The 26,148-nt window shown below is 53.6% G+C and overlaps 2 protein-coding genes across 5 annotated transcripts in view; both read left to right on the top strand.

Annotated features, from left to right (window-relative positions):
• GALNS (galactosamine (N-acetyl)-6-sulfatase) overlaps positions 1-17,133 on the top strand; it is a 44,533-nt gene extending 27,400 nt beyond the window's left edge. For 3 of the 4 annotated variants that reach the window (XM_059481633.1, XM_059481636.1, XM_059481635.1), the window contains exons 12-14: positions 489-610; positions 9,268-9,385; positions 16,536-17,133. In XM_059481633.1, the coding sequence (XP_059337616.1) occupies positions 489-610; positions 9,268-9,385; positions 16,536-16,748 (453 nt within the window). In that variant the 3' untranslated portion in view covers positions 16,749-17,133. Of the gene's footprint in view, positions 1-488; positions 611-9,267; positions 9,386-12,525; positions 14,430-16,535 lie in introns of those variants that run through there. The other variant, XM_059481634.1, reaches the window with a different exon arrangement.
• A 4,247-nt stretch (positions 17,134-21,380) lies between these two features.
• APRT (adenine phosphoribosyltransferase) lies at positions 21,381-25,476 on the top strand. Its single transcript, XM_059481445.1, has 5 exons — positions 21,381-21,514; positions 21,883-21,986; positions 22,952-23,085; positions 23,868-23,946; positions 24,446-25,476. Exons 1-5 carry the CDS (start codon positions 21,435-21,437, stop codon positions 24,586-24,588), a joined length of 540 nt encoding a protein of 179 aa, XP_059337428.1. The 5' UTR covers positions 21,381-21,434; the 3' UTR covers positions 24,589-25,476.
• The last annotated feature ends 672 nt before the right edge of the window (positions 25,477-26,148 follow it).

Here is a 26,148-nt window from a genome sequence, read left to right as displayed (position 1 = left end):
TTGCTTCATTTCTCAGAGAAACTGATCCCTCAGGTGCTGCCAGGGGAGTTTTCAGGTGCCTGTTGCCTCTCTGGATGTCTCTCCTGGGGTTTCGGTTTTGATCAGAAGTGTCAAGCAATCCCATCTTCCTGGGGCCTTCCAAAGCCAGAAAAACCAGTCAGAAAATCCTTTCCACGTGCAGAATTTTTATGATTAAATGCTTCCACCTCTTTGTCTTTTGTTCTGCCATTTCATTTTAATGAATATTTTATTGGGATTATATTTTTATAAGACAAGCATGCACGGCCTTGCTTCAGCTCTTAGTGCAACACCACTTGCTCAACTTATTTTACCCCAGCAGCTCAGAATGTGTTTTGGAGATTGAAGTGGACTTTTGGTTTAAAACAATCCTGAGGTTTGTTGGTGTTTTGCTGCAGAAAGTGGCATCAACTCAAGTCTTGCTGCCTGCCCTGCATCACCTTTGATGGCCTCTCTCCTTTTTCCTGCAGGGCATTGATTTCTGTCCTGGCCAGAGCGTGGCTGGAGTGACCACACACACCCAGGAGGAGCACACCTACCTGCCCCTGCTCTTCCACCTGGGCAGGGACCCTGGGGAGAAGTACCCCTTGAGGTGAGCCACTTCCTGGGCTGTCCTGAAAACTCAGCAGTGTCTCTGTTCACAATTTATTTGCTGGTTCTCGAAATCTGCTTTAAAAGCTGTCCCAGAGAGCCAGGCTGGGAAATGATGGCTTTCCTGCTGGCTTTTTCTCAGGAGAAGGAGCAAAACCCTTGGTTTTGGGTGGTCAGGTGGGATGGGTGTGCACATGGACCTGTCAGCCTGGTTGTTCCCGTTGTGTGTCCTGCAGCCCCTCGGGGAGGAGGAAAACACCAATTTTTGGCCAGGCCAGGTCAGGGCTGGGTGCAGCACATTCAAACAGAGCTGCTGGGGAGCTCTGGGGCCAGGGGAGCAATAAATAAATAACCTGTGTGGTGCTGGAATCCCTGGAGGGCAGGCTGGTCACCTTTCTGTCTCCTGCCCCAGCTAAGGGAGCTGCTCCAGAGGGGTTGAGCAGGACTTTGTGCCCAGTCCTGCTCCTTCCTCGGGCTCTCCTGCCTGTCTGAATCCATTCTCCTCTAAGCCTGCTATTGAAATGTTTATCTCTGGCACACACCATGCCCTGAGAGATTCCCACAAGGATTTATGCACTCAGCAGAGCCCACAACGAGCTCTGCCACCTCCAGAAATGCTCCCAAGGTGTCCCCACCTCACTCCCTGCAGCAAATGCAGGGACACTCAGCCTCATCCCTTGCAGGGGCTCTGACAGGGACAGGGTGGGAGTAAATCAAGGAGCAGGAGCTGCTGGGCCTGCCTGCCCAGAGCTGGGTTTGTGCAGCAGCCTGGAGAGGCAGAGATGTTTCCTGAGCTGACAGGGCTGCCATTACTCAGCTGGTTTGAATAATTGAGTGGACACACTCAGCCCATTCCTTCCAGAGGAGCTGAGCCTGTGCTGCCCATGGAGTGTTTTCACTGGAGAGAGGAGGGGAGGGAGAATATTTCCATTCTCTCTCACTTAACAGAGCACTTTAGAGGGGCATCAGCAGTGGGTAAAGCTCTTTGGGGGCTCTGCTCCCTCTGCATTCCAGCACTAATGAACAGAGCACAGCTGCAGCCCCAGGGCTGGAAATACAGCTCAGTGAAACCAAACCGGGCTGGGCTTCCAGGGAGATTTAACAACTGGGTCATTCCCAAGGGATGGAGGGACAGGACACAGGGAATGGGTGCCCCAGAGTCAGGGATGGGTGGGATATTGGGGAGGAATTACTCCCTGTGAGGGTGCTGAGCTCCTGGTGCCCAGAGCAGCTGTGGCTGCCCCTGGTCCCTGGCAGTGCCCAAGGCCAGGCTGGATGGGGCTGGGAGCACCCTGGGATTGTGGAGGGTGTCCCTGCCATGGCAGGGGGGCAGTGGATGGGCTGTAAGGTCCCTTCCAACCCAAACCATTCCAGAATTCTGTTTTAGGAAATGAGTGTATAGAAATAATATCTTTTTTCAGAAATCAAAAGAATGGGCAGCAGTAACTGAACTGTAGCTTGCCTGCTGCGTGTGTCACCTTTGTCACCTGCTCCAGGTGACCCTGCCCTGCCAGGGGATGGCACTGGGTGAGCTCTAGAGCTCTCAGCCCTAAACACTCTGTGATTTTGGGCTTCTGTTTGTGTTTCCTCTGGATGTGAGGCAGAGGAGCTCTCCCCTCAGAGGTGTTTGCAGCATCTGCTTCCCTGTGATTCCACTGCTCCTTCCCACCACCCCAGAGTGAGCACTGGAATAAATTCCAGGGTTCCAACTGCAATCATTTCTCATATGGCTGCATTGATTTTTTGGATATTCACAAGCTGTTGCTCTGATTGAATTTTATGGCAAGATTATGACCCGATTATGGAGAGCTGGGCTGGTGTTTATTATGCAGCCCCTAATAGAAGCCCTGCTTTTAGCACACCACTCTTCCTTTCTCCAGCACATTCTGCTGCTATTGTCTCCTCTCTGGTCACAATGGAAAACTCATGGGAAGTGGGTCTGCTCTATCGAATGTGGTAATTAAATTATCCTCATTTGTGGAGCTGTTCCTGGTGTGTATTTTTATTTAGCTTAATTATCCCCCTTGGCAGGGAGCCTGCTGGGAGTCCCCACACTAATGTTTCTCCAAAGGGAATCCAGCATCCTGCTCCCAGCCTGCATCTGTCTGTCCCTGTGTGCTGCCTCTGCTCTCCCTGCCTGCTTTTGCTCACTTTTTATTACATTTATTCCTTATTTAGTGCAGCCTTTTCTTCTCCCTTGAAATGGTTTTAATAATCTGTCATCTCTCTTGATTTACATGAGTTTGGAGTGGGATCATGTGCAAGGCCACCAGCAGTGGGTGTCCCTGCTGCTCAGGAGGGGCTGGCATCACCTGCAGCTCCAGAGGGATTCACTGCTTCTGTATTTGGGATCTCAGAGCCAGGGAATCCCAGGAACCAGCAGCTCAGTCACCTGCAGCAGCACCCTGACCTGCAGGGCAGGGACACTGCACGTGCAGGACACACAGGGACACTTTATAGCTTCAGGGAATGTTTCAGATTGGACCCTTAGGACTGTTAACCTGGCCCTGCCAAGCCCACCTCTATTTGAGTCATCTCACGGGGGTTGGAACTTAGATGAGTTTTGAGGTCTCTTCCCACCCAAACCATTCCATGATTGTTACTCTGTATTAGGAAGGTGAGTGGATAGAAATTACCCATTTTTCCAAAAATCAAACAAAGCTTTTCAGTCTGTGCTGAAGTGGCTGCTAAAGGGATCCCTGAAGGTGCAGCTCCTGCAAGCCCCAGAGGCAGCAGTGACATCAGTTCAGCTCCCTGGGGTTCTTGGTGAGGCAGGACAAGTCCTTCCTCTTCCTCACACTGCTCCCTGCATTTCCTGAGCCTGCCTGCAAAACAGTGCCAGCAAAAGGAGCTCCTCATGCACTGAAGGATGGCTCAGGCAATTCCAGGAGGTCCTGCCAGGTGTGGGGACAGGTCTGGCACTGCTGACCCTGCCCATTGATCCCTTGTGGTGCTGCCCCCTGCCCTCAGCTGCTCTGGGAACAGCCCTCCCACCGTGGCTGGGGCTTCCCTTCCTGCTGCTGCTCCTCATCTTCTGCCAAGGGACACAATTGTGTTTGTGATATTTCATTTGCCTTGAAATATCCTGGAATGGTTTGGATTGGAAGGGACCTTACAGACCATCCCATCCCACCCCTGCCATGGCAGGGACACCTCCCACCATCCCAGGGTGCTCCTAGCCCTGTCCAGCCTGGCCTTGGGCACTGCCAGGGATGCAGGGCCTGCCCACCCTCACAGGGAACAATTCCTCATTCCCAATCTCCCATCCAGCCCTGCCCTCTGGCACTGGGAGCCATTCCGTGTCCTGTCCCTCCATCCCTTGCCCAAAGTCCCTCTCCTGGAGCCCCTTTGGAGCCTGTGTAGGAGTCACCTCATCCCTGGTGGTGAGAGGGGAGCCCTTTGTGCCTTTTTGTCACCAGGTCAGTGCAGGCTGGGGACAGAAAATCTCTCTTTTTTAATAGCTCTCAACTTTAAACTGTAACGCAGAACGTGAGTGGGGCAGCCCAGAAAGCAGAAGCGTTTCCCTGACTCTGAGCAGGGCTTTGTTTCCTCCCTGCATGCAATAACTGCCCTTGTTACCAAATTTATCCAAATGCAGAACTAAAAGATCTGATAGGTTTTTTCCTTGGCCAGATTCTGTTATCTTTGGGCTGTGGTGTGTGTGCTAAGTACCACAGAGGGAACTTGTTTCTGCAATGTGACAAATTCAGCAAAATTATCTGTTGGTACCATCTTCACCAGCAGTTGTCAGTTTTATTATCTGAGTCAGATTATTGTTTATGCAGACATTTACTATAATACTGCATAAATATTATTTTTATTTTTATATAATCTTTATATTTAGATATATAAATACATAATATATTATATATTATTTATATATTTTATATGTATATATAAAAAACAAAGCTGGCACAGCTGAAAACACAGTTAGTAAAATACCTAATGCAGCCTGAAGTAGAAATAGTGTTTTGAAGCCAAGGAATTTATAAGAGAAATCTCTGAAATGCTGCCAGTTTGAGCCAGAGGTGCAAAGCTTAGTAACAAGTGAGGACAGGGTGAGTACAGCCTGCTCACACCTTGTTGTTACTTCAGGTTTGTAGCAGCTTCTGCTCTGAGCAATGAGTTTATTGAATTATGAACATCAAAATTCCTGTGTTTTACTTAGGGCAATGGATTTTACTATTATGGAAGAAAATGGAAGTGATAAGGCTTGGTTGATGAACATAATGATTTTAGAACACATTAATTAAGAAGAGAGCTCACAAGTGCCTATTTCAAGCAGATGGAAAATTCAGGAAATCATCAGAGAGGTAATTGCAGTGGTTATGGAGCCAGAAAAAAAAGGGAAGGAGCTCCTGAAGGGAAGCTAAAGGGGAAAGGATCTGACAGAAAAGTTGCCAGTCTCACCTTAGTGCTCAGGGCACAAACCTGGCTGTGGGGAACAGAGAGAAGGTGCAAGACAGGGGGGAAAAGGTGAATAATAACAGAGAGCAAGGATTGTGCCTGGGGGAGATGCTGGCTCCACATCCTGGAAAAGGGAGATGGCACCAGCTGCAGTGCAGGGGTGAATTAGCAGCTGCCACAGGAGAGGGGACACTGAAATGTGGGAATTGTGGCTGAGGAGCCTCAGAGGAGGCAATAACAACCATGGAGCACCAAGCACAATGGGAATGGCTGCAGCAAGGTGGGGAGAAGCAGGGTGGGACTGGTACAGAGCCAGCTGGAGGGAAGAGGGGGAAATAAAACCCAAAGAGGGGGAAATAAAACCCACCTGTGGAGGAGAATCAGCAGCCTGGAGACTGGGAATGGGCACAAACACCTCTGGCTGCCCTTTCCCAGGGGCTGGGACCAGCCTGGGGCTCGTGCTTCATCAGCCCACAGCCCTCAGGAGCTCTGGATGGAGCCATGCTGCATGAAAAGGAGTATTGGGAGAAAAACCCTGCATGAACCAGCTGGGAAAAATGCAAAATGCAGTTTGACAGGGACACCATCATCTTCATCATCATCATCATCACCTCCACAGACAGGTCCAGGCAGTGCTGCAGCCACAAGAAAGTGCCCTGAAGAACACAGAACATAAATTGTGATTCAGGAGTAGCACTGAACATGAAAATTCAGGAATAGCACTGAAAATGAAAGTTCAGGAATAGCACAGGAGCAGCCAGAATCAGTGGATAGCTGTTATTCCTGTCACCTGTTCACCCCCAGATGAAGGCTTCACTCCTCACTTCACCTTTATCCCCTTTGCCATGTCAGTGCTGGGGTTCCTGGCACTGAAATTCAGGATTCTGGGAGCTGGGGAGGGAGAAGTTGCACGAGAAGAGGTGAGCAGGTGGAGGATCAGCACCACCACATCTCCTTGCTGCCAGGGGTGTGCTGATCATCACACCTTGGGCTCTCCCACCCTGGAGGCCTTTTCCAGCCTGGATGATTCTGGAATTCCAAGGTGTCCTGTGCCCCTCATGCCTCCAGGGATGGGCCCAAAATACTGCTGGACCAGAGGTGACTCAGGGTAGGGGCCACCTTCAGCCTTTGGTTCCTCATTTGTTTTCCTTTGGCTCCTCTGAGTCTCTCCAGTAATTCCAGCAGCAGGGCCCCAAACCTGTCTCTGCCTCCTGCATTGTGCAGACCTTAAATTGCAAATAAACTTGATAATAGAGGAGAGGAACTGAGGAAGACTGAGTAATAAGACAAGATCAAGACTTGGATACCACGGTGCTGCGAAGCCTCAAAGCACTGATAACAGATAAAATCAAATTATCAGAATCTGGGTGTATTTCAGAATTAAAAATAATGGTTTTAATTAAAATAATTCCAGGGGAGAAGGAAGTCAAGTATCATTAGCCACGTTTTATGCTCTTCCCATAACTTCATATCAATGTGAGAGCTGCTGTTCCTAGCACTATGGAATGGTTTGGATTGGAAGGAGCCTTTAAAACTCATGAGTGTAAAACTCATCACCTTTGGCTGCTCCAAGCCCTGTGCAGCCTGGTCTAGAGCCCTTTGTCAGGTTTTTGTGACTCCCATTATGGGAGTTTTTATAAAATACCATTCCCATTTTGTCCCAGCCCTCTCAGGGCCCCATCACTCCCAGGACAGACAGTGTGAATCATGAGGTGTAACACAAACATCTGAAACCCTGCTGGAAATGCTCCTGCATTTATTTGGGTGCTGATCTATTTGAGGGTGCATTTAGTGGTGGCAGGGAGCCATCCCCGCAGGTGGAACCCCAGGAGCAGGGGATTACAGCAGAGTTTGGCTCTGGGTGAGGCCAGCCCTCCTCCTGCAGGCTGGCTTTGCTGGGGTTAAGCAGCAGAGCAGGTTCCAGGAGCTGTGGGGGGAGGAGGATGGAGCAGATTGCCAAGGCACAATTACAGTAAATGAAGGAAGCACAGCCCACACCTGTGCCTGGGACCCTGCTCTCCAATGCAGCCCTGATTGCATCTCCAGGGGCTTCCCGGAGGTAAAGTGTCAATTAGTGTAATGACCCTGGACTTTGTCCACTCTGCTCCCTCCTTCTGAGCCTGGAATAATTTCATGGACGCTGGGGGATCTCTTTTAGCAAGCTCCTCACAACACCACCTGCTCACCCTCTCCTCCTTGCAGTGCTATTCCCAGCCCTCCTCGCCGGGATTGCTGAGCTGGAATAGGAAATGCAGCTCACCCTGGAGGCTGCTCCTCCCAGACAATGGTGCCCAGGCACCTGGACAGATAATTGCACCTCTTTGTGGGGCAGGGAATGCAGCAAACCTGGCCCTGCAGCCCAGGCCTGCATGTGCACTCCAGGAGAGGATGGGACTCCAGGCAGGAGAGGTTCCCAGCTCCCGTGACAGCTCTGGCTGATTACCATGAGGTAATTATCCCCATTTTACATGCAAATTCCAGGCACTCTTGCAGATTCTGTCTCAAAATGCACTTGCTTAGGGCTGGAGGCAGTTTTAACTCCTGTGCAGTCAGTAAATACTTCACAAATCCGTGGATGTGGGATTTTGGGGCATGTTGTGGAGCTGCACAGTAATATCTGAGATAAAACTGAGCCATGGGGCCAAGGCAGGAAAACCAACCCACATGGAATGGGGATTCAATGGGGTCAAGAAATGAAAACCAAGCTCCATGGAGCAGGGATGGATGGACATTGGGAAGGAATTCCTGGCTCTGAGGGTGGGCACGCCCTGGCACAGGTGCCCAGAGCAGCTGTGGCTGCCTCTGGATCCCTGGCAGTGCCCAAGGGCAGGTTGGACAGGGCTTGGAGCAGCCTGGGATGGTGGAAGGTGTCCCTGCCATGGCAGGGGTGGGAAATATGGGAGTTTTAAATCTCCTCCCACCCAAAGATTGTCGGATTCTATGAAATTCAGGAGCTTCTCAGGATCCTCTGGGTTTCAGGGTGGTCCTTCAGCTCTGTCCAGCAGGATGCAGGCAGCTGGGTGTGAGAGCAGCTCCAGCTCCTCATCCCACGTTCCCTTCCTGCTCTCTATCAGCACAGCCCCACAATCAGCCTCTGCCTGGCTGCCTGCCCAGCTGGGATATTTATAGGGTTTACTGGAAACGCTTGGCACATCGCTGGCCTTCCAAATGTGATTGTTTTGCAAAGAAGGAAATTAGCTGGAGTGTGGGGCTGCTGGCCAGCCTGGCCTGGGAGCAGGGGGAGCCCGAGGTCAGGACCCAGCTGCATTGGTTCTTTTATCTTCACAAGGAATTTGCCGCTCTCTGGGGGGGTTTTGGTGGTTTTTAAGTGACTCTTAAGGTGATGGACAAAGAGAGATCTTTGTTAGGAATCCTGCTTTTTAGAAGTACTTGGGATATTAGTGAAGTGCACCCTGAGCCACTCCAGCAAATGGCTGCTGGAGGAATCGGGTGGGTCAGGATCTGGTCATTAGAACCACATTTTGGGGCATGGCAGATGGCTCCCAGCTTGGAATAATCAAGCTGTAGTGGAGGAATGTGGATGGGGCAGAACCTCAGCATTTTGTGCAATGGGGGAGGTATTTTTGTCTTGGACAAGGCCCTTCTATTCTTCTCCTCTGTGTTTGCATAATTTTAGTTCATTTCCGTGGTGGTTGTGGAGTTGAACTGGCCCAGGGTTGTGTTTGAAACCCTTCCTGAGAACACTCTTGTAAAACAAAATATTGACATTCCCTTCTGTTCCCTGCAACAAACGCCTCCCCTCTGCCAGGGCAGGTGTGCAGGAGAGCTCTTGGAAAAGGGGGGAGAGTGTGGGGAGCTGCTGAGCTCAGGTGAGACAGCTGGAAGGGCTGTCTTGGGAAATTCTGTCCTCAGCTGTCTGGGAAGGTGTTTGTCCTGTGTCTGGGAAGTGTCCCTGGGTAATCGCTGAAGGGACAACCCAGAAATGTCCTTTATTTGCTAAGACAATTCCCTTGGGAGGCCACATGAGCTCCTAGCAGATCTGCACGAGGAGGAAGCATGTGGGGCCCCTGGAGCAGCAGTTTGGGAGGCTGAGCTGCTCTGGAGGCAGGTGATTTCTGGGGAGGACAAGGCCCTGCCATCCTCATTGCCCTGAGCAGAGCCCCCGCACCCTGCCAGCCTGGATTCCATCTCCTGCGGACTGTGGGCAGCTGGCAGGGTGTTTGCACATCCCCTCCTCCTCGGGGACACCGGAGTAACCCCCAGCAGTAACCCCTGTGCTTTCCCCTGCAGCTTTGCCAGTGAGGAGTACCAGCAGGCTGTGCAGCACATCTCAGGGCTGGTGCAGCAGCACAGGGCCACCCTGGTGCCAGGCCAGCCCCAGCTGAACGTGTGTGACCAGGCTGTCATGGTGAGTGCTGAAGCACAAAGGCATGGGGACTCCTAGGGTTGAAATACATTTTGTGAAGGTTTTATAAACCGGCAGTGGTGGGAAGGGATGAAGAAGAGATGCACAATTACCTGTTAGTGGATTCCTTGCATAGAGACAGGGCAGATCCTTCTTCTCCTTTCTAATCCCCTTCTGCAGTTCTCAAAATCCTGGAATTGTGGAATCCTGTAGTGGTTTGGGTGGGAAGGGACCTTAGAGCCCATCCAGTGCCACCCTGCCATGGCAGGGACACCTCCCACTGTCCCAGGTGCTCCCAGCCCCATCCAGCCTGGCCTTGGGCACTGCCAGGGATCCAGGGGCAGGCACAGCTGCTCTGGGCACCTGTGCCAGGGCATCCCACCCTCACAGGGAACAATTCCTGCCCAATATCCCATCCAATCCCTGCCCTCTTTGCTTTGAGTCTTCTATGGGACATTTTCAGTGATGTATCTTTAGTCTCCTCCAATTCTCCCCATGCCTGAATTTTCCAAAGTCTTTATTGAAATTGAATTTTTTCAGTTCTGTTTGCTCTTTCAAGTCTCCTGTTGGAAAGTTACAGTTTGGCTCCCCTGTCAAACCCTGCTTAGTTTGTTGAGAACCTGGGAGAGGAACTGGATAATCTGGGGGAGGTTGTCACTTGACAGGAGGTTATGTATCCCAGGGAATGTGTCTGTGGGCTGACAGACAAAATAGTAACAGGCAAAATCTTCTTACAGACAAAAAACCTTGGAACAGGCTCTGACAAAATAGTAACAGGCAAAACCTTCCTGATAATAAATAAATCAATCATCTCCTGAATCAGTCAGAACCTGCTGCCTCTGGTCTGTCACCAGCAAAGAGCTGTGTCCCCTCAGTAACAAGGCAAAGATCTCCCTTAGCTTTGGCCCATCTCTTTATTTTTGGATGTTAAATAGGAAAAAGATTTGAGGGCCCATTGTTTCTGTGTTTTCTTTCCTTATTCAACTTTTCCCTTAATAAACACTGTTCTCTGTTCCTCTGGGGCTTTTGGGTTCAGGCACTGTCCCCAGGGCCTGGCTGCTGCCAGAGGCAGCACTGCAAAGCATTTCTTCCAGAACTGCTTCCCAAATGGAAGGGAGGGCTGGGGGGATCCTGGTCCCAGGGGAAATGTTTCAGTCCCAGCAGGAAACCCAGTGAGTTTTCCATGGTCACTACCCCAAAGTGTCAGGCACAGATTGCTGCCTTTGGGAGCAGGAATGAAGCCGAGCAAACCTTTAGGGAGTGACTGTTGCTGGGTGGGCTGGGGGCTAAATCTGGTGTTGGGGGATGCTGGGAGATAAAGATAATTTACTGCCACTATCTCCTGTCACCTGATGATTTGATAAGGGTGTTTGATGTATTTGGGAGAGAGGAGGAGAATTGTCTTTACTTACATATAAACAAAGTGTGGGGAAGTGTTCAAGGAAGTGTCCAAGGCAACAGAGGGACAGGGCACAGGGAATGGCTCCCCCTGCCAGAGGATGGGATGGACGGGATATTGGGAATGAGGAATTGTTCCCTGGGAGCTGTGGCTGCCCCTGGATCCCTGGCAGTGTCCAAGGCCAGGCTGGATGGGATTTGGAGCACCTGGGACAGTGGGAGGTGTCCCTGCCATGGCAGGGTGGCCCTGGATGGGCTTTGAGTCCCTTCCCAGCCAGGCACTGCAGGATTCCAGGACAGCAGCTGGCTCCTCGTGCAGCTCCTGCAGAGCAGAGATGGAGGCAGGGGCAGGGAGGTGTTTGCAGCCCATCCCTGCTGGATCCCCCTGCCCAGGGAGCTTCCCCAGAGGCTCTGCTGGGTGTTCCTGCTGTGTGAGCGTGGCAGAAGCTGCTCTGCAGCTCGGGGTGTCCCCGGGGCTCCCAGCTCAGCCCAGCAGCGGGACCAGGGCTGCAGGAGGCAGCACAGACCCTTTATTGTTCTGCTTTTTCAAAAGAACAAACATTGCACTTCATGTGTTCCTTTGGCCCTCAGTTCCTTCTGCAGGGTGCTCTGGATTTTCCAGCCGTGGTTGCACATTTTGAACCAGAGGAGCAGATTTAGAAAACTACATTAATTGTTCAGCAAGCCTGCAGAGCCCTCGGTGCAGAGGTGGCTCCAGCACAGCTCCCTCTGGGTCTGCTCCTCTGCTGGAATTGCTGGTGTCTCACTGCCATCTGTTGTCAGCTCCATGGAACAAAAACCTGCTCCAGTGGTGTTTTCCTGGGGTTGAGCATTTATTTTCTGTAGGAATTTAGTTCCAAGAAAACAGAAATACTTGCAGGGTGAAAATCAGCAAAATGAAAGGCAGGAGGTCAGTGTTGAACTGGCTTTTAATAGGTGACAGCAAGAATGTCCCATGGATGGACACAGCTGAGAGAGGGAGGCACAAAAAATTCCTGAAGGCAGAGTGGGAAGTGTTATCTGCCCTTCCCATGACCACAATCCCAAATTTGTAATGGCAAAACCTCAGTGAAATTAAAAATGTTCATCTATCCAAATTCCTTCCTCCATTAATCTCTCTGGAAGCTGAGGCTGGCAGTGGATCTCCTTTTTCTGTTCCACACATTCAGGTAGCTCCAGAAACGTGGAAACAAGGCAAACAAATAGTTTTGATGTGCAGGCACTGGAAGACGTGTCTCAGGAATGCTTCCTGCCTCCTCTGCCTGTGGATCCCTCCATCAAAACACTCATTAAAATACCAGCATTCTTATCTCTCTCACACCCTTGGCCTTGTGCTGCCTTCTGCCTCCTCAGGACAGTGCCTGGATATTGCAGTGCTGACAGTGGCAACTGCCCTGGACTGCCAGGGTGTCCCCAAAACCTCCTGCTCTGTTCCTCTGTGCTGCCACAGCAGGGTCAGCAGCACGCCCCAAGCTGGGCTGGGAGAGGCCAGGAGGGACTGGAGTGTCCCAGCACAGGGAATCCTGCACAGCCCAGCATTTGCAGCCTTTCCCAGCTTTGATTTGAGCACTGTTTGGAGTGGGGAAGTTTATGAGCCCAGAGGCTTGGGCTGCAAGAGGAGTTTCATTTTTCAAGCAGCACATAAAAGTGTCTTTGTGAGGATCATAAAGAGCTGCTTGGGGTGAGAGCTTAGCAGATACTCGGTGTGAATCATCTTTCTGTCTGTTTCTGTTTGTTTTTAACAGAATTGGGCCCCTCCGGGCTGCGAGAAGCTTGGGAAGTGCCTGAAAGCACCAGAGTCTGATCCTAAGAAATGCTCTTGGCCTCACTGATGGCTGCAGCCCTGCAGAGCTGCCCACAGGACATCCAGTGTGCAATGCCTGCTCCTGTTGGCACTCCTGTTTACACAGGAAGGGTGTGATGTGTGCATGATATCATCACTTGCTCTTCCAAAAGGGCCAGTGTTTATATTCCTCATGCTCAGGGTTTAGCCTCTACTCCTCTCTTCCCCCAGCTCTTTCCCTAAATGGTAACTCCAGGGAGATTGGGTCAGCTGGAAAAGCTCTCTGGACTCTGCCACCAGCTCCAGAATGCCCTGGATCACTCCTGCTCCTTCCACCCAGCCTTGCTCCCTCAGCTGCCCCAACAGGAGCCACGGGACAGTCAGGAAACTCAGAGCTGCCAGAAAGCCCTGCCCAAACTGCCCATGTTTTGTTTGCCTGTGGCTTGTTGTTTTAACATTTCATTTCCATTGTGAGCTCTGGACATCAACTTGTTTTTGCTTTCTCCCCAAATCTGTGAGCTCTGGGTGCAAACCAGGCATCCCTCCTGCTCACAGCTGGGGGGTTTGGATCCAGGGAGAATGCCCTGAGTTCCTTCCATGTGTAGCTGCAAACATTCCCAGGTGATGGTTTCAGGAAAGGTGGGGATTGGGGTTACAGCCCCTGCCAAGGCCTGAAGGAGCTCCAGGAGGGCTGCAGGGGGAATTTGGGCAAGGGATGGAGGGACAGGACACAGGGAATGGCTCCCACTGCCAGAGGGCAGGGATGGATGGGATATTGGGAAGCAATTCCTCCTTGCAGGAGTGGTGAGGCCCTGGCACAGGTGCCCAGAGCAGCTGTGGCTGCCCCTGCATCCCTCAAGTGCCCAAGGCCAGGCTGGGCAGGGCTTGGAGCACCCTGGGACAGTGGAAGTGGAGCTGCACTGGGAGAGCTTTGAGGCCTTTTCCAGCCCAGACCATTCCAGGATTCTGTTGCCAATGGTTGGTGCAGGACGTTTATGGGGGTCAGCTGTTCATTTCAGGGCTTTCCTTCATTTCCAGAAATCTGGGTCTAAAGCTGCTCCAAGCCCTGCTTCCCATCTGGTGCTCTGGGCTCAGAAATGCCCCTTGGCACCAGCACTTAACTCTTGCCCCATTTCCAGCACATGCTCTCCCAGGAATTCTCCTTGTGCAAACCTTCCCCAGCCTGGCTGCTGCTCTCCTGGGGAACACAGGATCAGCCTTTGCTCAATGCCACAGGGCAGATCCCTGCTCTGCCCTGGAGCCTGCTCCACACCTTTCCCCATCTCCAATAAACCTGTCTGAAGCCAGACCAGCCTCCCCTGGGCCCTCAGGGCAGCAGCTGGAGGGAGCCTGAGCATGTTTGGGTTCACACTGAAAAAGGGGAGGTTTAGCTTGGATATAAGGAAGGAATTGTTCCCTGTGAGGGTGGGGAGGCCCTGGCACAGAGTGCCCAGAGAAGCTTGGAGCAGTCTGGGATAGTGGAAGGTGTCCCTGCCCATGGCAGGGGGTGGAGCAAGGTCAGCTTTAAATCCCTTCCCACCCAAACCATTCCATGATTCTCCACTGGTCCCACAACGGCTCCACTTCCACCCCTGCAGTGTTTTCCACAGCACAGGTGCCTTCTCTGTGTGATGTTGTGCTGCCTTAGGAAAATCCAGGTGCTCTGTACCTGGAAACAGCTCAAATCCCTCCCCAGCTAAGCTTGGAGCTGCTGGAGAGCTCTGCCCTTGTGCCAGCTCCAGGCTCCAGCTGCTTCCTACCCCCCTGTAACCCCAAACCCTCCCATTCCCCCATCCCATGCTTTATGTACCTCCCTGGTAATCCCTGCTGTGTGTCTCATGCTGGACAATCCCATTAAACTGGAATGACAGCAGCCCTTGGGTCAGCTCTTGCTGTTGCACCTCTCAGAAATCCCAGCCAGAATTTCAGGGATCCCTGCACATCTGCAAGTGCCATTTGTTTATAGCCCACATTTCTCAGGATGTTCCTGCTTGTCCTTCAAGTGTATCACGGCATTTCCAGCTCACCCATAACATTCCTCCTTGTTTAGACACAGCTCAAGGCTTGGGAGATGTGGCCAGCAGCTGTGGGTCTGTCAGCACTGATAAAACCAGGAGCTCCCCGTTTGCTGGGGCTGCTCCAGCTCTGCTTTGGGGCTTCTCCATGTCCAGGGAGGGGAATGGAGCTGGAAAGGGGGTGGAGGATCCTGAGGGAGCTGGGAAGGGAATGGAGAATCCTGAGGGAGCTGGAAAAGGGAGTGGAGAATCCTGAGGGAGCTGGGAAGGGAATGTGGAATCCTGAGGGAGCTGGGAAGGGAATGGAGAATCCTGAGGGAGCTGGGAAAGGGAATGGAGAATCCTGAGGGGGCTGGGAAAGGGAATGGAGAATCCTGAGGGGGCTGGGAAGGGAATGGAGAATCCTGAGGGAGCTGGGAAGGGAATGGAGAATCCTGAGGGAGCTGGGAAAGGGAATGGAGAATCCTGAGAGAGCTGGGAAGGGAATGTGGAATCCTGAGGGAGCTGGGAAGGGAATGGAGAATCCTGAGGGAGCTGAGGGGGCTCAGCCTGGAGCAAAGGAGGCTCAGGGGGGCCCTCCTGGCTCTGCACAGCTCCTGGGACAGGGAACAGGGACAGGAGCAGAGTTGTGCCAGGGGATATTGAGTTGAATATCAGGGAATTTTATTCATGTGAAGGGTGAAAAGCAGGGCACAGGGCAGGGGTGATATCCCAGCCCTGAAGTGTTGAAACCCCCTGGATGTGGCATTGGGGTGACTGGTGCTGAGGGCTGGATTTGATCTCTGAGGTCTTTTCCAGCCTCAGTGGCTTTGATTCCACAGTTGTGTCCCTGGGGCTGTCAGAGCCCTGCACTCACTGTAAAATCCAACCAGAGGAGGGAGTCCCTGGCTGCAGCTCCGTGGCAATCCTGTCAGCCCTCAGATCCTTGTGAGGAAACAGCCCTGGTGGGGTTCTGTGCTGCTTAGGAAGAGATCCCCAGGATCAGAGCTGGGCCTGGCCTGGCCAAGCTCCTCAGTCCCAGAGTTTGCTGTGGCCTCTCCTCCCTGTCCCCTGCCTGCTGCTCCCTCCCCTGCTCTGTCACAGCTGCCTTTGGGAGATGCTGCTTTGCCCCTGGACTTGCACTGAGCAGCCACGGGGTTTGTCCCCCTCCCAGCACAGCACAGCCTCATTCCTCATCCCTGGAGCGATCTCAGGACACAGATCCTGCAGGGAAATGCTGCACTTGAAAGCAAGTAAGTGAAGCCATGACGTGTCTGTTTAGAGTAAAAGGACACGAAGCAGATCATAAATTATCAGGGTTTAATGTGACAAAGCTTCTGCTTTAAGTTTAAATAGGAATAGTTGTTTTCCAGCTGGATAATAGGAGGAATTTTAAATGAATGCCTTTCCTAAAACTGTACAGATTTAAAAGTGGTGAGGTGAAGAACTCATGAGGGAAAATAAACTAATTTATCAGCAGTGCAGTCTGTGATTTCACCTGTGAGCCAAGGGAGTGACACCTGCTTTGGGGCACTCTCCCAGATTTTCCTCATGGATCATGGGACTGACTGGGGTTAAAATAACTTGGTTTGTTTTCCTGGAATTATTTTTACCTGGATCAGTCTCCCAGCCAGGGCCAGCACAAGGGTGGGGATGGTGCCTGCAGCCCCCACTGCCCACTCAGGGCACAAAGTGGCCACATCTGCCCTTAAAAACCATCCTGAGCTGCTGCCCTGAAACTTCCCAGCTCAGGAACTGGGGCTGGAGGGATTTCCTGCCCACTCAGGGACCTGCAGCAGCCAAACTGTTCTGGTGGTGGCTTCTGTTCTCCAGCAGAGACAGAAATGCCAAAGGAATGCTGGAGTTTGGGGCTGTGATGTTCCTTTCTTTATGTTTATTATGCTGAGCACTAAAAGCTCCATCTCTTCCTGGCCTAAGAGTCCAAAGAATTTCTTTCTTGCCTTTAATTTCCAATTAGCTGAGCCTCTCAAGCCTCCCAGCTCTGCCCCTGAGGCTGTGTTATCATCCCACCCTCCGTGCAGAGAAGCTTCTGAAATGGATGGCACTAATAATGGTGGAGGAGCTGGGGCTGCACTTCAGGCTCTGGAGCCTTGATTTCAAATCCTGCAGCGACAAATGGATTATTTCCGTGGCAAATTGCTCCCTGGGGAGCAGCAATTTGGGGAGCTGAATGCTGGAACTGGGAAGCTGCAGATCAATTCCCAACACTTGGAGCCAAGGTTAATGCCCTGCAAACTGCCCTGAGTGCAGCAGCAGCGAGGAGAGCACAGCCCTGCCTGGCCAAGGGGGCCTCAGGAATGTTCCAAGGGAAAATGGGGAATTCTGGAACCAGGGAAGTGAGAGAGTCCCATGGATTTGCTGGTAAAACCCAGTGACAGTGGGATTTGAGTACAAGAAGTGGAAGGAGGCTGTGGCACTTGGGACAGTGGCAGCTGCCATTCCTGGCACCTCCAGCCCTTCCCAGACATCATGGCCAGCATCCCAAAATTCCTGTTTCACATACAGGATCTCCTCAAGGTTGGACACTCCTATTTTCCCAGTGACAACACCTTTGAAATGAAATAACCCCATGAAAGAATTCCAGCAGCTGAAGCAGGACCTGTGGAAGGTGAGACCTGAATGGATTTTGAGGGGGAGGAAGGTTTGGGGTGCTGGGAGGTGATTTCTGGCTGCAGAGTCCCCAGCAGCCTCTGGAGCAAAGGCAGCAGAGAAATCCCTCCCCAGGGTCCTGCCCTTGTCCTCAGCACTGGGAAACTTTACAAACTAAACACACTTTTATTCTCTTAAGAGTTCCTTTGCTTGTTCAGCTTCCAAATAACTGTTCTGCAGTCAGAATGGCCTGTTTTCCATCTCTCCTAGCAGTTAGAATACTTGGAAATGGACTTTTCCTTTTGTTTTCTGGTAGCACTGGATGTTTTTCTATGTTATCAGGAGGCGACACTGTGGTGCCCCTTGAATTAAACTGTCAGGTTTTAAGAACAGCTGTAAGGGAAGAGCTGAAATCCCATTTTGGGTTCTTTTCTCCTTTGGAAAACGGCTGTTTTAAACACCAAGGCTCCATTTGCCTGTTTTCTTTATATCCCCTGCCACCATTTAAAGTTTTCTTGTTGCTTGAAGCCTAGTTGGGATTATATAAATCCTAAATAAAGGTGGATCCGTAGCCAGAAGCTTGTGGTCTTTTAGAAGGGAGAAAAAAACCTCTGCCTTCCAGCTTCTGCAGAGAGGAAATCTGGCAGCTCTGTGGGCCTTTGTCCCTCTTGGAGTCACTTAACACCCTCTGGGTGACAGGAGCTTGGTAGCACAATTCCCAGCTGAAAGGGAGAGCAGATAAAAGCCAGCAGCGAGGAATGCGAGCCAAATCCATTAGTTCTGGATCAGACACAAGACCCAGGCTGGCCAGGGCAGAGAGAGGAGTTTTGTGTCCTCTCCAAGGGCCTGATCCAACCTGCTGCAGCAGGCAGGAGGTGCTGCCTTGGGCTCCCAGTGGGGCACAGCTGGATCACTTTTATTTTTTCCACACTTTTCCCTCTTTTAGGGGGACAAAACCAGGTCTGAGGCTTCCATCCCGAGCCCAGGATCTGGCTGGGGAGCTGCATTCTTCTGGTGTTGAAATAAGATATTTCAAATTTGTTGTTGGTTTTTGTTTTTTTTTTAAGGGTTTAAAGTGCATGAGTTTCCTCAGCTGAGATTGAAACATTCCAGTGGATTTGCAGGGAAATTTTTGTGCTCGTTTTCCCTCGTGGAAGGGAGATGTTGAAATTCGGGGCATTTTGTTCCACTTCACACTGAAGTGTTAAAATCCTGAACAGAACAGAAACTTCCAGGCTCAGCACAGCTCTTTAATTGCCTGGTTAAGCTGATTAAAGTCAGTTCCCAGGCTTTTATATTCCCAGCTTCTGTGCTCCCTGGCTAATAACACCTCTGCTATCAGGATCTCCAAGCACTTTTAAATCACTGATGGTGTCCAGAAAAGAGCAAAGCCAGAGTTCCCTGGGGGAATGCAGATTCCAGGTGCTGATTCCTCTGCCAGGCACAGAGCATTCAGAGCGGATGTGGAGTCACCTCCCGGGTGATATTCCAGAGCCCTTTGACATCACATTTGGAAAGGGGTCCTAGGAAAGTTCTTTGCAGATGGAAATTGCAGTAGGAGTCAGCAGTGTTGTTTGGAAGGTGGAACAATCACAGGGAAAACTGATTTCCTTGGGGTGTTCCAGTCCAATCTGTGCTGGTGGGTGCAGTTGGAATCCCTGGGGATGGGGGATAAGTGAGGAGCTCAACAGGAATCTCAGGAATGTTGTCTTTTAACCATGGTTTCTGGCAGCTGGGTCACTGCAAGTCCACTTTGGTGTAACCTTTGTGCCCTTCCCAGCAGAACTGATGGGGACAGACTGGTCCCACGTCCAGGAGGAGGGGAGCACTCGGCGGGGCACTCAGCAGCTCATCCTGCCAGGTTTGCCAGGGCTTGGTTGGCATGAGGGGCCTGGGAACCTCCCTCAGCCTCCAGGGAAATGTGGTGCAGACTCCTGCAGTGAGGGTGGGGTGGTGGGGGGGCCACAAACAGGACAGGGGTGACACAAACCCCCCCCGTTCCGGCCCCTCCGTTAGTGAGAGGCAGCAGCAGAGCTGCCTGGCAGGCTGAAAAGATCCTTTTTCCCAGGAAATAAACTCCTGCTTATTTATTTCCACGAGTAGGCAGATAAATTCCATCAGCAATTCCATCTGCCAGGAAGAAGAGGAGTTGCTGGAAGAGCTCCTTGTGCAGTGCTGTGCTGTAAGGTCAGCGGAGGAGCCCGTCCAGCTCGGGGCAGGGAGTGTGAGCGCTGCAGAGCCCCGGCTCCCCTGCAAGCCCTGTCCTTCCTCCCCTCTGCTGCCCTGCAACAGCTGCCCAGGAGGGTTCTTCTGGTGCCGGAGAGATCATCTGAGTCCAGGGAAAGGCTCAGTTTGTGGGGGAATGGTTGTGAAGGGAGCACGGGCTGTCTCTGGCAGCAGAGGGAGTTAACCTAACAGGAGTTGAGGTTGTGCAGCCTGAGCAGCTCCAGAGGGACCTGAGGGCTCTTTCCAGTGCCTGGAGGGGCTCTGAGAGAGCTGGAGAGGGACTGGGGACAAGGGCCAGGGTAAGGGGGAATGGCTTCCCCAGAGGGCAGGGTTAGATGGGATGTTAGGGAGAAATTCCTCCCTGTGAGGGTGGGCAGGCCCTGGCACAGGGTACCCAGAGAAGGGTCCAAGGCCAGGCTGGACAGAGCTTGGAGCACCCTGGGACAGTGGAAGGTGTCCCTGCCATGGCAGGGGCTCTCCAGAGGCTGTGGGTGAAGCTTTCCCAGTCACAGCTCTCACAGCAAACACTGAGCTCAGCCAGGGGTGTTACAGGCTCCAACTGCTCCTGCTTTCCACAGTGAGCCGTGCCTGGATGCGTTTGGAGCACATCCAAGGTGTATTTGCTAATGGAAGAGGAGATCTGAACTCACTTGGTGGATTTTGCATGGCCAAACAACATTCAGCACTGGGAGATGGGAGCTGTGGGAGCTCCCTGCCCTGCCCAGGGCTCGGTGACACCAGGAGCTGTTGCTCCAGGACCTGGGGCTGTGTTATTGTCCCTCATCCCAACCAACTGGTTTAACCAACACAGAACGACTCCAGGAGTTCACACGAGGTGATGAGGGATGGGAAAGTAGGAAACAGTGAAGTCCTGAGGAGTTTGCTGTCTGTGTTGTGCTGAGCAGGGTGAGGGGGTGCAAATGGAGCCCCAAGGCAGGGAGCTCCTTTCTGAGGCTGGGGTCAGGCAGGTAAATCCAGCTCCACACGGAGCAGGGACCTGGGAGCTCTTGAGAGGGGAGCCTGGGGCTCCATCCACTGCTGTGCCAGGGCTCCATGCACCTGGGAACTGCAGCTCCATGTGCCAGGGCTCCGTGCCCCTGGGAATTGCAGCTTCATGTGCCAGGGCTCCATGGCCCTGGGAATTGCAGCTTCATGTGCCAGGGTGCCAGGGCTCCATGGCCCTGGGAATCACAGCTCCATGTGCCAGGGTTATCAGAGCTCCATGGCCCTGGGAATCACAGCTCCATGTGCCAGGGTTATCAGAGCTCCATGCACCTGGGAACTGCAGCTCCATGTGCCAGGGTGCCAGAGCTCCATGCACCTGGGAACTGCAGCTCCATGTGCCAGGGTGCCAGAGCTCCATGCACCTGGGAACTGCAGCTCCATGTGCCAGGGCTCCGTGCCCCTGGGAATTGCAGCTTCATGTGCCAGGGTTATCAGAGCTCCATGGCCCTGGGAATCACAGCTCCATGTGCCAGGGTTATCAGAGCTCCATGCACGGGGGGATTTGGGCTCTGTACATGAAGTGTCAGAGCTCCATACACCTGGGGGTATCAGTGCCTCGTGTCCTGGGGTACCAGACCTTCATGGGGAGCTGGGGGCTCTGGGATAGCTCCATGTCCGGAGTATCAGACCTCATTGCACCGGGAATCTGGGGCTCTGCGCACGGGATACCAGAGCTCCGTGTGCCCGGGGAGGGCGATGCTCCATGCTGCAGCATACCAGAGCTCCGAATACCGGGATACCGGGGGGACTGGGGCTCAATGCCGCGGGGTACCAGAAGCCCAAATACGGGGTGGACTGGGGCTCAATGCTCTGGGATACCGGAGCTCCAAATACTGGGGGGACTGGAGGTCCAATGCCCCGGGATACCGGAGCTCCAAGCACCGGGGGCACGGATGTTCCACGCCCCGCGGTACCACACCCTCCGTCCCCAGGTCACCTCCGCTCCCTGCCCGGTGCCGCCCCCGTCCCGCCCCTCCGGCCCGTTCCGGCCTGCGGGAGCGGAGCGGCGGCGGCGGCTGCGCACGGCGGGGCCGCCATGAGCGACGAGCGGCTGCGCCGGGTGCGCGACCGCGTCCGGCCCTTCCCGGACTTCCCCGAGCCCGGCGTGCTGTTCCGGTGAGACCGGCACGGGATCGGGGATGGGATCGGGGGGGGAAACCGGGGCTGGAACCAGGACAGGGGATGGGGCCGGCCATGGAGGCAGGACCAGCGCTGGAACTGGGGATGGGAGCAGGGCTGGAGCCGGGCCGGGGACTCGCTGCCAGCTCCTGTGCCCGCTGCCCATCCCTGGCCCCGGCAGCACCAGGCAGCGGCCTTCCTCGGGATCAGGAGCCTCCCCTGGGATCAGGAACCTTACCTGGGCCCAGGAACCTTCCCCGGGCTCGGGAACCTCCCCTGGGGTCAGGAGCCTCCCCTGGGATCAGGGGCTGAGCGTTTCCAGAGCAGCCCCGCAGTTCCCTCACCCCTGCCCTCCCTCATTGCAGCGATATCAGCCCCTTGCTGAAGGATCCTGTGGCCTTCAGGGCTTTGATTGATCTTCTGGAGGATCATGTGAGGGCACTTTACCCGAAAATCGACTTCATTGTGGGTGAGTGTTGGTTGAACAGCCCCGAGCAGTGTGTCCTGGGTGGGAAGTGAGGGGCGGCCCTTGGGGAATGTTGTGGCCCTTGGCCACAGAAATCACCTGAACATTGGCCTCTGTCACGAAGTAACACCAGAACTCTATCCTTCTCCTCCTGCTGTCATTCCTGAAATGCTGGTCTGGGATGTGGCAGGTGCCCTTTGACACTTCCATGCCAGTGCATAATTCATTGTTAAAAAGGAGGGGACACACAGAGCCTGCAGTGTCCCCACACTGTCCCCAGGGCAGGCAGGCCCTGTCCCAGCTGGTTTTCCTCAGGGAGCCTTTCCAGGCCAGCACAAATGGCCTTGGTAGCCAGAACACCTCAGCTCACCTGGCCAGGTGCTGAGGAAGAGGAAGGCAGAGCTTGGGCTGGGCCACAGCCAAAGGGGCACAGACCAAACCTGGCCCAGGTGAGATAAGTGAGGGCTGCCCGAGGTGCAGAGTTCCTGCTCGTGTGGCTGGGCTGATACCAGGGCCCTGCTGCCTTTATCTCTAAGGAAAAGGGTCAGAGGGGAGGGAAATGGGCTCTTGGGGCCAGCAGCAGCATGTGTGAGTGAGAACAGGAGTCTGGGCTGTGCTTTCAACCCTCACAAGTCGCTTGAAGAGCAAATTGCTTTTAGAACGGGAGGATAAAACAGGGGGGTTATGCCAAGACCTTCCCCCAGTGAAATGGCTCCAATCTGAGTGATGGGACAAGAGGAAAAGGCCTCAAGTTGCACCTGAAGGGGGTTAGGTTGAATATGAGGGAGTATTAAATTCACTGAGAGGGTGATGAGGTGTCGGGACACACTGCCCAGGGCAGTAGTGGAGTCACCATTGCAAAAAATACACGGATGTAGCCTTGATGGTTGGACTTGATGGCCTTGGAGGCCTATTCCCAGGTGAATGATTCCTGATTCCCTGATTGCCTGTTCCTGCTGTGCCCCCAGGCCTGGACTCGCGGGGGTTCCTCATCGGGACCCCGCTGGCGCAGAGGTTGGGCATCGGCTTCGTGCCCGTGCGGAAAAAGGGGAAACTGCCCGGTGCCACTGAATCCATCTCCTACAGCCTGGAGTACGGCAAGGCAAGGCCTGGGGCTCACCCTGGGGGGGCCAGGGGGGCTGAACCCACGGGGAGGGGGTCCCAGGGTGGGTTCTGATGCCCTGGGAGTGGCACTGAGCCGGCCCCGAGCCGCAGTCGCTCCGTTTGTGCCCATGGGGGATGTTTGGTGCTGTGCCGTGATTCTTCTCAGGGGGTGGTGCTCAGACCTGGTGCTAAATGGCTTTCTTTGGCTTGAATCCAGGGGCATGACCACGGAGAGTGTCCCCACTCTGGCAGTAAGTGCTGTAAGTCAGAGCTGTCCTGCATGGCTTCCCCCATCCCGCCCCGTAACCCGCGGCTGCTCGGGGGCTGAGCCTCAGCCTGTGCTGCTCCCACTAGGAACTAACAGCAGCAGAGCCCCCAAAGCCAGGCCTAAGCCACGAGGATTGTTTGGGCCAACTGAGCTCGTGTGACACATCCAAACAGGTGCCAGTTTGGATCTGGCTCTAGGCAGAGCTCCCCAGGGCGTGACAGGAGATTTTCCTTGCTGGAGAGCTGCTCTGGGATAACATTCCACCATAACGCACACCATGAAAGTTCAGGATCTTGGTGTGCCAGAGGGTTGGCCCAGCAATCCCCTCCCTGCTCTGTGTTTCTGTGGCGCTCCCCTGTAGCTGGAATTCGTGGGGTTTTTGGGATTTTAGGTGCTGAGTATTCATGCTGATGTCGCTGAGGACTTGTCTGTGCTCCAGCATGAACCAGCAGCTCCTGAGGGGCTTCTCCCCAAGGCCAGACTAAACCAAAGCTGCTCTTTGCTCCCTGCAGGCTGAGCTGGAAGTCCAGAGCGATGCTGTGGAGCCGGGACAGAAAGTGGTGATTGTGGATGACCTGCTGGCAACTGGAGGTGAGGGAAGCACGTGTGATCCTGTGTGCATGGAATCATGGAGCAGCTGGGGGGGATAAATCTGGAGGGGAGGGAAGCACGTGTGATCCTGTGTGCATGGAATCATGGAGCAGCTGGGGGGGTTAAATCTGGAGGGGAGGGAAGCACGTGTGATCCTGTGTGCATGGAATCATGGAACAGCTGGGGGGGATAAATCTGGAGGGGAGGGAAGCACGTGTGATCCTGTGTGCATGGAATCATGGAATGGCTGGGGGGGATAAATCTGGAGGGGAGGGAAGCACGTGTGATCCTGTACCCCTGTGTGCATGGAATCATGGAATGGCTGGGCTGGGTAAATCCCATCCAGTCCCACCCCTGCCCAGGCTGCTCCAAGCCCCCTCCAGCCTGGCTTTGGGCACTGCCAGGAGTATCCACACCTCTCTGGCACCCTCAGCCTGGCAGCAGCAGGGGTGGCTTTGGGGTGCCCCTGGAGTGAGGATGTTTCTGCTCCCCTCCACAGGAACCATGCGTGCTGCCTGCGAGCTGCTCAAGAGGCTGAAGGCTGAAATCCTGGAGTGCCTGGTGATCATCGAGCTGAAAGCCCTGAAAGGGTCAGAAAAGCTGAATTCCGTCCCTTTCTACTCCCTGCTGCAGTATGACTGAGGAGGGAGCACTGGGAACAAATCTGGGGCTGTATGTAGTGATTCTGGCTGTCACAAGGGGGTGGGGAAGGGGGAATGGGGTTAATCACAGGTTTTGGGCGTGGCCAGATGCTCTTCAATCCTGAATTTCCCAAGCACTGTGTTGAGTGTAATGATCCTTTTTGGAGTTCATCCTTTCAGGAAGAAGGAACAGGCGGACTGACTGGGGGGGATGGAGACCAAGTGCAGCTTCTCTGAATCTGTGTTTTTTAGGAGACCAAAGTGACAATATTGCTGCTGAGGCAGGAGAGCTCTGACAGGGCACCAGCATTTCCTGGGCTGGGCTGTCAGCCTCCAAGGAACCTGCTGAAAAATTCCCAAAGAAACACAGGAGATGGGCAAAAAGCAATTATTTCTGTAAAGGACAAATCCTGCTGTATCTGACCTCAGGATGGGCTGGGGCTCTGTGCTGTCACACCAGAACAAGCTGCTCTTGCACCAGGGCTGTGCTTGTTGAGGGGAATGAGGTGCCTGCTGTGCCCTTAAATCAGGATGGTGCTGCTGTGGGATGAGCCCAGTCAGTGTTTTCCTTCCCTGGAGGCCACAGGCACCTTGTTCAGCACAATTCCCCTTCTCCTGCACCACATCCCACCCCTGTGCTGCTGCTTCCCCTCTGCTGGGCTGTCCTGGGCCATCAGAGCCTGTCCTGGTGGGAGTTTGGTGCCAGGTGAGGCCCAGCAGAGGTGTTGCAGGGGTCTCAGGTGTGTGAGGGGGTTTGGAGATGCTTCCTCCAGCACAGTTCAGTTTGCTCACAGTAAATCCCTGTGTGCCAAAACTTCCACGAGCCTGAAACCAGCAGGGACTGGACTCACACGTAAAATAAACATTGATGTATTTTTATATTTCCTAAGCTGTCTCAGAGCTGTTGTTGCAGTGGCTGAAGCCGTGAATGACCCTTGGCAGTGTCTCAGCTGGTCAGTGGGGCAGGGCTGTGCTGTGAGCTCTCCCTTGTCTCCCAAATGCTTGGAATTGTTTCCCAGGGAGCATTCAGGTGCCTTTGCTTTGCTTTGCACCCACCTCTGGCTGCAGAGGCTTGGTGAGCTCAGCTCCCCTTCCCCACCCAGCACCTGGGGCCACCTCCCAGCCAGCCCATCCACTTGGAAGGAGCATTCCAGCTATTTTCATCCCCTTTTCCTGAAAAACCCCTTCAGCACTGCTCGGTTTGCACTGAGGAACACAATTCCCTGGTGACCAGGCTGCCCCAGGGGAGCCAGGGCAGGCAGCACCTCACAGCTCCCTACTGCGGGGGAGGAGGAGGAGGGAAAATCAATTCCAGCCCCGAGAGCCATGGAAAGCAGCTGCGTGCTGGGGAAGCAGCGTCAGCCCTGCCCGTGCCAGCAGGTGACATCAGGGAACGTGGGGACACTGCCTTGGCCCTGCCAGCAGCCCCTGATGTCATCTGCTTGGACAGACCAGGCTGGGCAGGGGCGGCTGCCAGGTGGGAGAAGGGTTTTATCCCAAGGAGCAGAGGGGTTTTACCCCGAGGAGCAGAGGGGTTTTATCCCAAGGAGCAGAGGGGTTT

Source organism: Ammospiza nelsoni, chromosome 13 (assembly GCF_027579445.1).
Source record: "Ammospiza nelsoni isolate bAmmNel1 chromosome 13, bAmmNel1.pri, whole genome shotgun sequence".
Lineage (NCBI taxonomy): Eukaryota > Metazoa > Chordata > Aves > Passeriformes > Passerellidae > Ammospiza > Ammospiza nelsoni.
Note: the sequence above shows the minus strand (reverse complement) of the source record. Positions and strands in the feature narration are given on the sequence as shown.